General features: G+C 37.9%; 1 protein-coding gene across 5 annotated transcripts in view; it reads left to right on the top strand.

Annotated features, from left to right (window-relative positions):
- arhgap12b (Rho GTPase activating protein 12b) overlaps positions 1–13,013 on the top strand; it is a 92,211-nt gene extending 79,198 nt beyond the window's left edge. For all 5 annotated transcript variants that reach the window (XM_067430640.1, XM_067430639.1, XM_067430641.1 and 2 more), the window contains 9 exons: positions 641–742; positions 2,341–2,439; positions 2,522–2,624; positions 2,712–2,828; positions 3,302–3,400; positions 3,513–3,590; positions 4,148–4,282; positions 5,449–5,554; positions 11,358–13,013. In XM_067430640.1, coding sequence (XP_067286741.1) covers positions 641–742; positions 2,341–2,439; positions 2,522–2,624; positions 2,712–2,828; positions 3,302–3,400; positions 3,513–3,590; positions 4,148–4,282; positions 5,449–5,554; positions 11,358–11,532 — 1,014 coding nt within the window. In that variant the 3' untranslated portion in view covers positions 11,533–13,013. The remainder of the gene's footprint in view (positions 1–640; positions 743–2,340; positions 2,440–2,521; positions 2,625–2,711; positions 2,829–3,301; positions 3,401–3,512; positions 3,591–4,147; positions 4,283–5,448; positions 5,555–11,357) is intronic.
- The last annotated feature ends 1,591 nt before the right edge of the window (positions 13,014–14,604 follow it).

Consider the following 14,604-nt stretch of genomic DNA (forward strand, 5'->3'; position numbering starts at 1 on the left):
TAATTTAATTATTGAAATAATTATAAATTACTGTTATGTGATGCAGAGCTGTTCTGAGATCAGCTGAGCAGGGCAGCTTGTCTCCCATTTTGTTTGTGCAGAATGTGCACGTCCTGCTTTCTGCCTGTGCGCCAACACTTAACACCCCCTGCTATGTGCTTGAAGTCAGTTCCTCCTGCAAGAGAGGGTGAATTTAAAACTTTTACATTGTGAAATAACAGTTAATAAATGGAAATGGATGCATTAAGAACCTTATGTTTGCTGGCATGCATCAGAATCATTTATTTTATGCTGTGTCTGTATTATCACAACATACAAAGTGGAGCTTAGCATTGTGCAAAGCAAAATATGGGAAGGCTCTATGCAAACCTGGGCCATAAATTATAAAACAGTAAAGCGTGTGCATTGTGCATTTAATATTCAAGTCTAACCTATTAGTGGACTTTCCCTGGCACCCAGAACTAATTCACACTCGAAGTGTAGCGTGCTCCGTAACTCACTTTTGAACAGGAACAACAATATAGCTTGTGTTTAACAGCACTGGACTAAACACAATCCTAAATAACTCACAGAAGATGATCCATTAATAAAGAGTGGTCAGATTTAAACTGAGCTGTTTGATTTTTATTTGTTATTAAAGTTTGGAGGCAACCAGTCTAAACCGGAATTCACAGTGGACCTCCGAGGAGGTTCGGTCGAGTGGGCATCCAAAGAAAAGTCCAGCAAGAAACATGTAATTGAGGTAAGAGTCAAATAATGTTACCTCTACATTTCGAAAAATCTTCAACGTTGTTCATTTTAACATTTATGGTTACTTTAAGGTAATTACAGAGCAATTTCCTGGTGAATTAGTAGAAGATGATAAAGCAAAAGCCATGAGGTACAAATTGTTTTACAGTGCTTAGGACACTTAACCCTGAAAAAATTGCTCTATCTATCATACAGTAATTTAACCATTACTGCCATATTACTTTTATAAAACATTTTTTTATTTAAAGCAACAGCAATAATATAAGACAACAGTGGTAAAGAAATAGCTGATGTATTACTATTTTATTAGTTATTTACTTTTTGTTTGATATTAGCTGAGTTATTAGTAATGAAAATCCAAATAAATTACACTAGGTACTGTAAAACAATTAAAAGTACAGTGTGTAATATTTATGAGGATATGTTGATAGAAATGCAATATAATATACTAGGGCAGGGACTTTAACACGTTAATTATGAATAATTAATTACGGGACTTTAACGCTTTTAATTAAGATTAATTACGCAAAAAATAAATCACATAATTTTAACCACACTTATTTTTGCATCGCGTAACATTTTTAATGAGTTTCGACAGACCGGTTATACTGGAACACCTACTAGTGTTCACGAGTCACGCATAGGAGTCACGTTGGTCACGACAACAACAAACCATAGTGAACATTTACGAAGAAGCTGATGAGACCGCTTTGCTTGGCCCCGTGGATGGGAAATTTTGTTTTAAAAAACGAAAGGATGGAAGCGTCGACAAGAGCATGGTTGTGTACAAGCTATACAACAAGGAATTTGCGTATCACTGCAGCACATCGAGCCTCAAATATCACAAATATTCTTTTGCTACACTTAATGGCAAACATTGCGCTGGTCTGCTGGACTGAAATAAATAAACAATATTTTGTTGATTAAGCTTATGTATTCAGTCATTATTCAATGGTATACTGAAAATCCATGTGAAAAATTACTTTTCACTGTTCTCAGGTCAAATATTTATATGCAATAAAAATGCGATTCATTTCGATTAATTAATTACAAAGCATGTATTAATGTGATTAATTTTTTTTAATCGAGTCCCGGCCCTATAATATACATAACTATGTTTCCAGTAGTGTATAAAAATCTTACATAATGTACCGCTATGTTTTGTTACCTTAGAATGAGGCATTTCTTTCTAGATAATACCACGGGTCTCCTTACAGTGAGGTCATCATTTTGCGCCGTCATGTTTTTACAGTCCTAAAACGGACAATCTTCTCTACAGAGCGCTAGCTACTCTCTGCTCTCTCAGACGATGACAGCTTTGTCCTGTGTCAGCCACCGTAGCTTCTCTATGTGCTTCGAAAGGGAGGGGTGAACAGTGGGCGGTTGCAATTCGCAACCTCACCGCTAGATTGCGCTAAAATGTACACAGTGCACCTTTAAAGTTATAATTGCAAGCATGTTTACAATAACATAGCAACATAGCAACTGTACATTTATAATAATAGTTATAAAAGAATAACATATTTCATACTGTAACTGCCTTTGCCTAATATGATCCCACTGACCTGATGTGAACTTTGACCCCGGCAGCTGAAGACACGAGTGGGCACAGAACTGTTGATTCAGTCTGAGATTGACAGTGTTATTAATGACTGGTTCAGAGCGCTTTCTGAGACCATCAACACACATGTGAGTAAAATACACACACAACACAGTGCACAAATATTAAATAAACTGTTCAAAATGACATTGTAATGATGGTACATTGTAGGCTTGGGAGTCTGATGAAGCCATTGAAGAGGACATGCCTGAGTCCCCTGGATCTGAGAAACACGACAAAGAGAAAGACCCCAGAGACTCGAAGAAAAACAGAGGTAAAGAAGGCAAACATTTGTAAAATAAATCCTAACTACATATAGGGTTTGTGCTGAGTCAGGACACGTACTTGTGTGTTTGTGCAGTAGTGAAGAACTCCAGTATAGAGTCGTCTGAACAGAAGAAGACCAGAGTGAAGCTGAAGAAGTTCCTCACACGGAGACCAACCTTACAGGCTGTCAGGGACAAAGGCTACATAAAAGGTAACGTACCCGGATATGAGTGCATACAGCTATTAGGAGCTAGCAAGACTTTTTAAAGGGTTAGTTCACTCAAAAATGATTTTTTTTTTTCTTAATTTACTCTCCCTCATGTTGTTCCAAATCTGATCGTGTCTCATCAGATAATTTGGAATGAACCACTCAATTCATATGGATTAGTTTGACGCTCTCTTTATGAACTTCAAAGTTTGAAGCGTCAAAGTTTAACAAGTTTTGTACTCTTTACTGAGTTTAGAAAGCTCTCTGATTTGATCAAAAAGTTTTTCATTTGTGGTCTGAAGATGAACGAAAGTCTTAGAACGACATGAGGGTGAGTCATTAATGACAGAATAATGTTCATTTTTCGAATGTTTATTTTTGGGTGAACTAACCCTTTAGGCATTTGTGAATGATCTGCATAAGAACAAGTGGTTCTGTTAGAAGACACCTCTGTTAACCCTCCTGTCTGTTCTCAGATCAAGTGTTTGGCTGCAGTTTGACTGCCCTGTGTCTGAGAGAAGGCACTTCAGTGCCTAATTTTGTCAAGATGTGCATTGAGCATGTGGAGAATACAGGTACTTATTTGTTTGTTTCATTGATTGTGATTTGATTATTAATACACTCTTTGTGATGTCATTCTTAGACTACCTCCATTTCCTGTCTAATTTCTCTGCATCTTTTTCTCAGGCTTAAATGTTGATGGCTTGTACAGAGTCAGTGGAAATCTGGCTGTCATACAGAAATTGCGCTTTGCAGTCAATCATGGTAAGGAAATGTTTTGGTTTGTTTGTTAATGCAGTTTTGTAAAATGATACAATCTCGCAACCAAGTCTCACACATCATTGTTATCGTTCACGTGAACTAAAATTAAATCTATTAAGAATTGAAATAAAGCTGAAATGAGGAGAAAAAAAAAAAAAGAAAAAAAAAAAAAAAAAATATATATATATATATTTTTTTTCTATATATATATTAGATCATTAGAAATCTAACTAAAATAAAATAAGTACTAAAATTAGTAAAAACTGAAAGAAATATAAATTAATAAGTGCATAGAAATAATGGCAAAAGCCTATAACAACTATAACAAACAAATAAAAAGACTATTGCTAAAACTAAAATTTAAATGAAGAATCAAAATATAAGCTAATTCAAAATAATAATAATGCACATTTCCTACACTGATATCTAACAACAAAGTTCAAACATTCAGACATTTATCCAGTGGTATATTAGCTGTACCTGGCAATGTTTCTCCTTGTATAGCAGTCTGATCTGCTTTATTTTGATTTGGTATAAAGGGTGTGTTTGTATGTCTGCAGATGAAAAGGTGAATCTGGAAGACAGTAAATGGGAGGATATCCACGTGACTACAGGTGCTCTGAAGATGTTTTTCCGGGAGCTTCCAGAGCCTCTGTTCACCTACGCATCCTTTAATGACTTTGTCGAAGCCATTAGTGAGTTCTTTCATTTTATTTAAACAAGCTAAATACTTCATTGTTTCACAAAGAGATGCAACTAGGCTTCAAATATGTGACCAGCTAAGACATTAATCATTTTGGTTTATATTATTTATATTATTTTTTGGTTTTTCTTGAGCGTTTACAATTTCATGGCAAAGCTGAATTTTCAGCATTATTACTCCTGTTTTCAGTGTCTCGTGATCCCTCTGAAATAATTTTAATCTGATTTGCTGCTCAAGAAACATTTAGTATTGTTATCAATCTTGAAAACAGTTGTAGCATATTATTGTTGTAGAAACCGTGATATTTTTTTTCAGTACTGAGACTTTTAAAGGGGTGGTTGCATGCGATTTCACTTTTTTAACTTTAGTTAGTGTGTAATGTTGCTGCTTGAGCATAAACAGTATCTGTAAAGTTACAGCACTGAAAGTTTAATGCAAACGGAGATATTGTCTTTTAAAGTTATGGCAGTTTATTACCTACAAAAACGACCGGTTTTGAATACAACAAGCCTCTCTTCCCTGGTTGGTGACATCATAAACCCTTGCTAGTCACCGCAGATATGACTTCTACCTGTAATGGTAAGGGGCGTGGCGTTTCTGGTCAACCTGTGCTTGGCACTTCAGCCAATAAAAATACATGAATACATTTGGCCATCTAACCAGTCTAGGGATGAGCTTCATGGAAGCAGGAAGCAAACGAGCCGTTCAAAGGTCAGTGGAGACAGCAGTGTGGAGTAAAGGTAAAATATAAGAAAAATACAGTGTTAAAAATAAAAAAAGTATTTTTTTTAAAAGTATTAAGACATCTTATACTGCTCCCCATCAACACAACCAAGCCTAGAAAAAAAGCACGGAACCACCCCTTTAATCAATTCAAGGCATCATTGCTGAATAAAAGTATTCATTTCTTTAAACAATATTGTATATATTACTGATTCCAAACCTTTGAACAGTACAAAGTGTTCTTTATATGCTCTTTTAATAAAGAAAAGTAACAGACATTAATTTTATGATTATACACCCAGAAGACTAATAAATTTTCGACCACAAGAGGGAGCAGTTTGATTTGGGAATAGTTTTTCCAGTTCCCAGAGCTGGATTATCCAGAGCATCTCATTCTCAACAGTATCCTAATTTTTCATTTTGCTTGATTTTCAGAACACTCAGATTACAAGCAGCGAGTCCAATCCATAAAAGACTTGATCAAACAGTTGCCAAAACCCAATCAGGAAACAATGAAAGTGTTATTTAAACATCTAAAAAGGTAAGGGACTGCTCCTGTCATTGTTTTTAACGGAACCATTTATTGCACGGATAGATTTGTCAGATTGAGTTATTAAGCCTTCCTTTCCAAACCATCATCATTCATTATTGATTTGGGGCCATGCTGGTGTGTGTGATTGTTGGAGGTGAGGAGGGTGTGGTCGGTGCTCTGCACAGCAAGCCTCTATCGAGTTATCTCACTGTATCCATTACTGGGACAGACCTGGAGACTAGCCAACTACATCATTATGAGAGGGAGAGAGAGAGAGAGAGAGAGAGAGAGAGAGAGAGAGAGAGAGAGAGTGAGAGAGCGAGAGAGATGTGGAGCAGGAGTGTGGGACAGGAAGAGACCGGAGGGAGGGTCCACACCACATCCTACTGATGCATTGCCATTGGCACTAGGGTGTGTGTGATGCACGAGCCACAGAGAGACTTGAGAAATATAGCAAGCAGAACACTGTGACAGAGAGACACATGAAAGGCTGTGTGGAGGAAAGTGTGAGGTGTTGTAGTTAATCCAGGCGCGGCTGTCTGTGATTGTGATGCAGTAGGAATGTCATATAATTTAGTTAACAGCCTGTGTAAACAGTTCTTGACTGTGACATCAACCTTGGGAGCTTCACAGGAAACGGCAGATGTGGAGAACGCAACTGTTATGTTGCTGATGCTCTTTTAGTATACGTCGTCTAGTGTTGACTATATGCATGGTGATGTCCTCTTTACAACTCATTCTGGAAAAGACCTGCCCATTTAGACTGATTGACATTTAAAAGGGTTCTTCAGCTCTGGGAAGATGAATCTGTATTTAAACTGGGTCATAAATGTAGTAGAAATGTGAAATTATTTTTGAATTTGGTGCTTTCTAGACTGAGAAAAGACAGAAAATGTATTTTTGACAACAATTCCCAGAATGCTTTGCTGCCCTGTGAGGCCATTCCCAAAGCCACCTCTACTGAATCACTGTGACTGAGTTGGAGAAGTTTCTACAATTAAATACTGAACATGTCTGTTCAATATAATGAGTGAGTCGCCACGCGAGTATCACAGCACTAACGCTGCAGGAGTTAAATTTACTGTCATGAAGGAGCTCTCCTGATGAGAGCTGAGGTAATTTTGACCATGCTCGAGGCGTATACATTCACAGCACGTGTTCAGTCTGGCGCGTTTTCAGTTCATGCTTTTGGAAGCTTAACTTTCATAGAAATTAATTTGAGAAGTTGCACCACATAGCTCCATTTACATGAATGCCCGCAGCTACTAGCTGAGCTGTGAGTGTGATCTCCATCCCCCTTGCGTCGGTTGAAAACATGCGGAAATGGCTCCCTCTGCTGGCTGTAGTCTTTAGCCTTTGGGCAAACATTCCTCCAGTGATGCAAATATTGTCAATTTGCTTCATCGAAGGGATTTTTCCAGAAATAAAATGCTTAAATCTCTTGTCTCAGGGGGATATGAGGGGGGAAAGCACAATCATTTGAATATACTCCAGGGTTTCTACTGATACAAAGCCATATGCTAAACGCTGAAGTAACCCTTTAAAACGTTTACTTGCTTTGTTTGTTACTATGCAACAGTGTTACAATTCTGGCTGATAATAAATGCATATACTCTTTTACCTAATTAAAACTAAAATCAGTCATTTTAAAGGGAATTTAGAATATTTATTTTTTTAGATTTGATAAAGATTACAATACACTGTTTTATGAAATTATTATGTATTTAAAAATTAGCTTTATGTTTTAGATGTTGACAAATATATCCTTAATGTAAAAATAGAGGATATGAGCATGCACATCCAATATTAAGCAATAAATGAATAAATATCAAACTGCCAACTGGTTGATTTCGGAATATCTTATCAATTACATATGTCTACAATAAATAACTGAAAAAAATACTCTTCTTCAAAACAAAGGTGTAACTGCATGACGCCTTGAATTTGTGGAATTATGGGAGTTGATATCTTCATCCCTACAGTCGATGGAAAAGAGTCCATCTGATGGGACAGAAATCATATTCAGAGATGAGCTAATGTATTAAATATTGTTAATATTACTGTAGTATGAAGCAGGGTGCGGCTGAAAGCCTTTGGAGTGGAACGAGGCCTATGGAGCGATTGCTAATGAGAGACAAGTGCGAAACCTTCCTAATATTTTGTTAGTCCCGATTTTGCTGCCAAAACAACCCTGACCTATCGAGGCATGGACTCCACTAGACCCCTGAAGGTGTGCTGTGGTGTCTGGCACCAAGATGTTAGCAGCAGATCCTTTAAGTCATGTAAGTTGCGTGGGGCCTCCATGGATCGGACTTGTTTGTTCAGCACATCCCACAGATGCTCAATTAGATCAAGACCTGGGGAATTTGGAGGCCAGGTCCACACTTCAAACTTGTTGTGCTCCTCAAACCATTCCTGAACCATTTCTGCTTTGTGGCAGGGCACATTATCCTGCTGAAAGAGTCCACAGCTACCAGGGAATACCCTTTCCATGGTACGCGTCAAAGTAACATCCACATTGATGGCAGGACCCAAGGTTTCCCAGCAGAACATTGCCCAAAGCATTACACTGCCTCTGTCGGTTTGCCTTCTTCCCCTAGTGCATCCTGGTGCCGTGTGTTCCCCATAAGTGACACACCCAGCCATTGTGATGTAAAAGAAAAGGTGATTCATCAGACCAGGCTACCTTTATCCATTGCTCTGTGGTCCAGTTCTGATGCTCACGTGTCCACTGTTGGCGATCGTTGGTGGAAAGGGGTCAGCATGGGCACCCTGGTCTGCAGCTATGCAGCCCCATACGCAACAACCTGAGATGCACTGTGTTTTCTGACACCTTTCTATCAGAACCAGCATTAACTTCTTGAGCAATTTGAGTTTGAGTTTAATCAGACAACACAGGCCAGCCTTCACTTCCCACGTGCATCAATGAGCCATTACCCCTCACCGGTTCACCACTGTTCCTTCCTTAGACCACTCTTGATATATCAATCAATCAATCAGCTTTATTTATATAGCGCTTTTACAATGATGATTGTTTCAATGCAGCTTCACTGTGAAAACAATGATTTTATCAGCTTATTTTAAAGGTCCCGTTCTTCGCGATTCCATCTTTCAAACTTTAGTTAGTGTGTAATGTTGCTGTTAGAGCATAAATAATACCTCTAAAATTATAAAGCTCAAAGTTCAATGCCAAGCGAGATATTTTATTTAACAGAAGTTCCCTTTCAAAGCCTACAGCGAACGGCCGGTTTGGACTACAGCCCTGCACTTCCTGCTGTAATGACGTCACTAGAACAGTTTGTTGACTAACCCTCCGCCCACAAGAATACGCAAAAAAGGGGGCGTGGTCTTGTTGCTCTCCCACGTGTAGAAGAGCGCGCATTCAGCGCTACCATCTCCCCGTTATGGTAAGAGGCGGACCTTTCCGGGCAAAGTGCGCTAAGCTGCTGTCCAATCACAACACGGGAAGCGCTGGCCCAATCAGAACTCGTTACGTGTTTCTGAAGGAGGGACTTCATAGAACAAGGAAATCAGGCCGTTTTTAGGACAGAGAAAACAGCGGTGTACAGATACCGTATATTGTATACAGATACAAGTAAATTGTATGAAAAATACTGTTTTTTTTACACGCGAAACATGAACTCATGTTATATTGCACACTGTAAACATAATCAAAACTTCGAAAACATGCAAAGACCGGGACCTTTAATTTATCATATAGCAAAAATGTTGGCAGATCAGTATTATGGTTTATTGAATTAAATAAGACCTAATTCATGAATTTTATGTGTATAGATCATGTATTTTATTTAGATCATAATTTTAGTGTCCCCAACTGAGCAAGCCAAGCCAAAGGCGACAAGGAACCAAAACTCCATCAGGGCATGATGGGGAAAAATAAACCTTGGGAGAAACCAGGCTCAGTCGGGGTGCCAGTTCTCCTCTAGCCTCTTAACAAACAGTGTATGATTATTAATCTGGCAACTTTACAGTTCAGTACTCACCACTGCAGCCTGGGAACACCCCACAAGAGCTGCAGTTTTAGAGATGCTCTAACCCAGTTGTCTAGCCATCACAATTTGGCACTTTTCAAACTTGCTGAAATCCTTACTCTTGCCCATTTGTCCTGCTTCTAACACATCAACATTGAGGACAGAATGTTCACTTGCTGCCTAATATATCCCACCCACTAATAGGTGCTGTGATGAAGAGATAATCAGTGTTATTCACTTCACCTGTCAGTGGTCATATTATGCCTGATTGTTATCCGTATATAACATTGTTCTAGTGTTTTTTTGGATATTTCAATCAAAAAATCGTACATATTGTGCCTTATCAAATTATACTTAATAAACAATATTGTAAAATATTCTTACAGTTGAAAATAACTATAAATAATATTGTTTAAAATTTAATGAATTCCTTTAATAGTAAAGCTGAATTTCCAGCAGCTATTACTGCAGCTTTCCATGTCACATGATCTTATTCTTAGAATTATCAATGTTGAAAACTAATATTAATGTTACAATTAATATTACTACTTGATATTTTTCCAGAAAACTTGAATACAAAGTCTTCTATAGAGAAAAAAAAAACATTTGAAACATTTCTGTTACTTGTAATCAATTTATTGCTGAATAAAAGTATTAATTAATTTTCTTCTTTTTTTTTAACAGTAGTGTATATTAGCTAGTCTTTTTAGGCATCAGGCTGTTGTGCTTAAAGAAGCAATCCAGTCTTTAATCCATTACTAAAACTACTCTTTTATCTTTCTTGTCGATTTAGGTTTATGAAGCAACTTTTTATAACTATAAATTGTTAACTCTACCTCTGTTATCACATCCATTCCAAGTCTTAAAATAATCATGAGCTATAAAGCTGCTTCCTCAGTGGCAGGTGAGAGTCGCATGAATCTTTAATCACTCTGGGCTTTCTTTAGGGAGTTGTCTCATTCAGTCTAGTGAGGTCTGTTCTTTTCTACTGTATTTTTGCTCTCAGTCTTGTGAAGGACAGCAGTCAAAGTGTCCCTCACTCCATCTCTTAGAGAGTCCCATAATCTTGTAAATCTGAAATGACGTGTCTGTTCATGCACATCATTTTTAGGCAAATCCTGAGGTTTGTTGTAGGAACATCTTCACACCTTCAGTATGTTTATTTCTGACTTCTTTAAATCAACCCAAAGTTAAAATGAAGTGGGAAATAAACAAAGAAAACATTTTCACTGTACATATAGAGTGAGTCATTTTCCCCATGTTGTTGTATGATGTGCCTTACTGTGTAATTCTGAATGTAATTTGAGACCGGCGTTGAGTCTCAATAGTAATTGCTATATCAAACACGCACAATGACATTTGCCTTTGCCTCCATTTGCATTTAAATGGCTCTCAGTCCACTGTAACTCAAAATGGAGGATGGAGGCATAGCGTTCCAGAAAAATTACGGTCTGACATTTTGCCGTTGAAGGGAAAAGGCTTCTGTATTTATGTAATTTAAGCACAATACCCAAACATTTTTTATTAAAAAGTAAAATCGCTGGCGTTGGGAGGATTTGTCATTTTAATGTGGAGTAGATCGTTTTGCATTCGGTTAAGAAAACAAAAATGCATTTACCTGCTACAAATTCACCTTTCACGATTGTCAGACAAATGGAAGCTCTTAAGTCACACACAAAAAATGAAGCTCTGCTGTTGATGATGGTTACATTTTTAACCAATTTACAGGAAAGCAAGACAAGCCTCTCAGCCTCTCACTCTCTCTCTCTCTCTCTCTCTCTCTCTCTCTCTCTCTCTCTCTCTCTCTCTCTGTTTTTCAGAGTGATAGATCACGGCGAGGTGAACAGGATGACGACCCAGAGCGTGGCTATCGTGTTCGGCCCAACCCTTCTGCGGCCAGAGATCGAGACGGGCAACATGGCGGTTCATATGGTCTATCAGAACCAGATTGTAGAACTCATCCTTCTTGAGTATGAGAACATTTTTGGGAGGTAGAACATCTAAGTGGCACCACCTGAGAATCAATCCAGAGAACACAATGAAGTTTAACATCTCATATCCATCGCACAAACACGCACCACTGCTGTGGACCAAGCCTAAAAGTGTATATAAACAAACATATGAGTGGATTTACTGTGACTTATGACTGGATATAAGCAACGAAAATGAATACAGGAAGGTTATTTATGCACTTAATTCTTTTTTGTGGATATACAAAATGTTATTTTTTTTCCATTTGGATCATCATTCCTTGGCTTAGAATAAGCTGGATGGACTTTTGGACAATTATGGATGGTCATTAGTTTCCATTATGCACTCTTTTTTTGGAAAATTGGAATATTTTCCTAAGCTGGGAACTGGAATGGACTTTATCTTAGCCAGTATTGATGACTAGAATGAAGACGGACTGAGCAGACACTTTAAAGTCTCACCAGATTGAGTTTTTTTTGCAGTGAAATGTTTAAAAGAAAAAGTGATTTTGGGGTTTCATTCATTCAGAAACGTGTCTGACTTGTATCTGGGCTCTCGCAGCCTCAGAGGTTTTGTTTTCTTCATTTTTTTTTCCTGTGGAATAAGCTGAACATGCACTGTATTAGGAGACAGTATTATTTGACAATGACTACTGACCGACGGATAATGGGGTCGATTGGAATGGACAATGATTAATAATCAGTATTAGTGCAGGAATTTGGTTTCAAATGGGAACGGCTCTGAGAAAAATATTTCCTTTCCCCCCACAGAGTGTTTTCTCCATATCCACCCATGTTCGCCCTCCATCTGTACCTCCCTAAAGTTTACTGGAAAGCCTCTTGCTTCAGGACGTCACACTACTGGATAACAGATATGCTCATCACACTCTCTTTTGTGTTATCCAACAGAAGAAGAAAAAAAAAACGTTTTAATGAAATGACCCTCCCTTTAATGAAACATCAGGATTTTCACGTGCTCGAGGTCAAACCTGTGTAGTTTCCTTGGAATAAATGGACTGTGTTGTGCCGAATTGTGTAACCGTATGCAGAGAACCAGGTTGTTTTCCAGATGTGAACCTGATGTGTTGTGTAGTTTGAAAAGCAAGACCTCTCAAAAACAGCTCGTCTCTCGCCCTTGTATCTCCCGAGGCTTACTGGAAAAAGAAAGGTGAGATGCTTATATTGGCATTTAGGCCTTACACAGTTTCAAATCAATACCGAAAATATTAATCTCCGGTTTCCTGCTCTGCCTCTGGATGGAAAGCAGCTTGATAACAAATTGACAGTATGGTACTGGAAATAATATTGCAGTTAGTGTTAACTGAAGTTACGCATGGAAAACGCCTTCTTTGTCTTGTTTTTAACAAAATTCAGAACGCATATGTAGAGAATACTTCAACAAGAACTTGAACCCTATTGTACAAAAAAAGAAAAATACCAATAATAGTTGAAGTGTGGTGGCTTGAAGTTGTGTGTCAATAATAAGCGAAAAGATCTAATATTGTTGATGTACGGATGAAGGAAATGAGTGATAGGTGGGGCGAGGGAGGGGTGATGTCATCACGCATTGTGAACTGCACATTTTGAATGTAATTTTCAGACTAACTGCTATTTCTGAAATTGATGTCTAATCCTAATTAAAAAGACAAAAACTCATGGATAATATTAAAGTGATAATGCCTGAGTTATTAGTCTAGTGTTTATTTTCATTGGTCATGTGTCACTTCATCTCGATATTGCTGAATCTGATAATGTGAAATGACGCAGGGAACCATCAACTACAGTGATTTATAATACGAAAATAAATCCTGTTTACTTGAGCAGAGCGGATTGTGACAGCGGTTCTGTTTCTTCAGTAGCTTTAATAAAACACTACAGTTATATACACACTTTAGCTAAATATTAATCTCGTTAAAGCTTAAATTTATGTTTCTACGTTCGCTTTATGATGTTTTTCTAGACGTGACACGGAAAATTAAGAAGAATCGAGACTGGGTGGTGATCAAATCAAACACCTGCTAGAAATCATGAGCTGTGTGACTTAAAAAGAGGAGGACTTTCCAAATGAGAAAACAATTAGCTCATATCCATAATTCATAGCTCTGACCACACTCTGCTGGAGCCAGGGCCCTAGAGGTGTCTGAATTGCACACCATATGCTGCTCCGTGTCTGTGGGGCAGAGGTGCCAGGAAAGCCCCTGGTCTTGTGTGTCCGTGGAGGCCAAAGTGTGGTGAGGAAATATGAGCAAGCCATTATGACCCATAAAACATTCATGACTTTGACTCTTCTTTTTTTTTCTCCCTTCTATATGTCTATCATTTTCAATGTTGCTGCATCTTGCCAACTGATCAGAATGAGTGACAGACTCTTTGTTTGTGTACCTAAAACGTGTATATGACTAAAGACTTTCATAAACGATAATTGAGTCTTTGAATTCGCTTCTTCTGGGATCCATTTTCATAGCTCTGTTTTGGAGCCCAAACTAAACTGAGTAATTGTGTTCATTAAAACGCGCATGGAAAAATGTCACGCATTTGCTACTTTGTGCGACTGCTCTGATAAGAAATAAAAATGTGCTGTAGTTAAACCTGGCTGAATGAGGCTATCAGATCAAGAGAAGGGGGAAGAAAAAAAGACCGATTTTCTCTAATCACGTTTATCTTTGACAGCAACACATCTTGTAATTTTCATGTATGGGGAGGACAGATGCAATCATTTTATTTGACATGGTAACTACTTTTATAGAGCTACATATAAATGTAAACTGTATTTGTTGGCTGTAAATCTTTATGCATACAGCCAAAATGACATTTATAGGAATGTCCTAGCCGCTGATAAGCATCGGTATGCTGTGTAACTTTATGCGTTAAGTGTAGAAGAAGGTGGGTTCAAGATGTCTCTTGTGCGAAATGATTGACCATTAATGAAAATTTTGCACAGAGATGAAAACCATGCCGAATACAGGACAAACATGATGCTGAAATCCATTTCCTCTCCTTAATTGACTTTTATAAGGCAATTGTGTAAATATTGATGGTACTTTCATGTAAAGTTGTGCTTATTCCTCACTTAAGGCACTCCTGAGGCTCCTGTGCT

The sequence above is a fragment of the Pseudorasbora parva genome, chromosome 21, assembly GCF_024679245.1.
Source record: "Pseudorasbora parva isolate DD20220531a chromosome 21, ASM2467924v1, whole genome shotgun sequence".
Classification (NCBI taxonomy): Eukaryota; Metazoa; Chordata; class Actinopteri; order Cypriniformes; family Gobionidae; genus Pseudorasbora; species Pseudorasbora parva.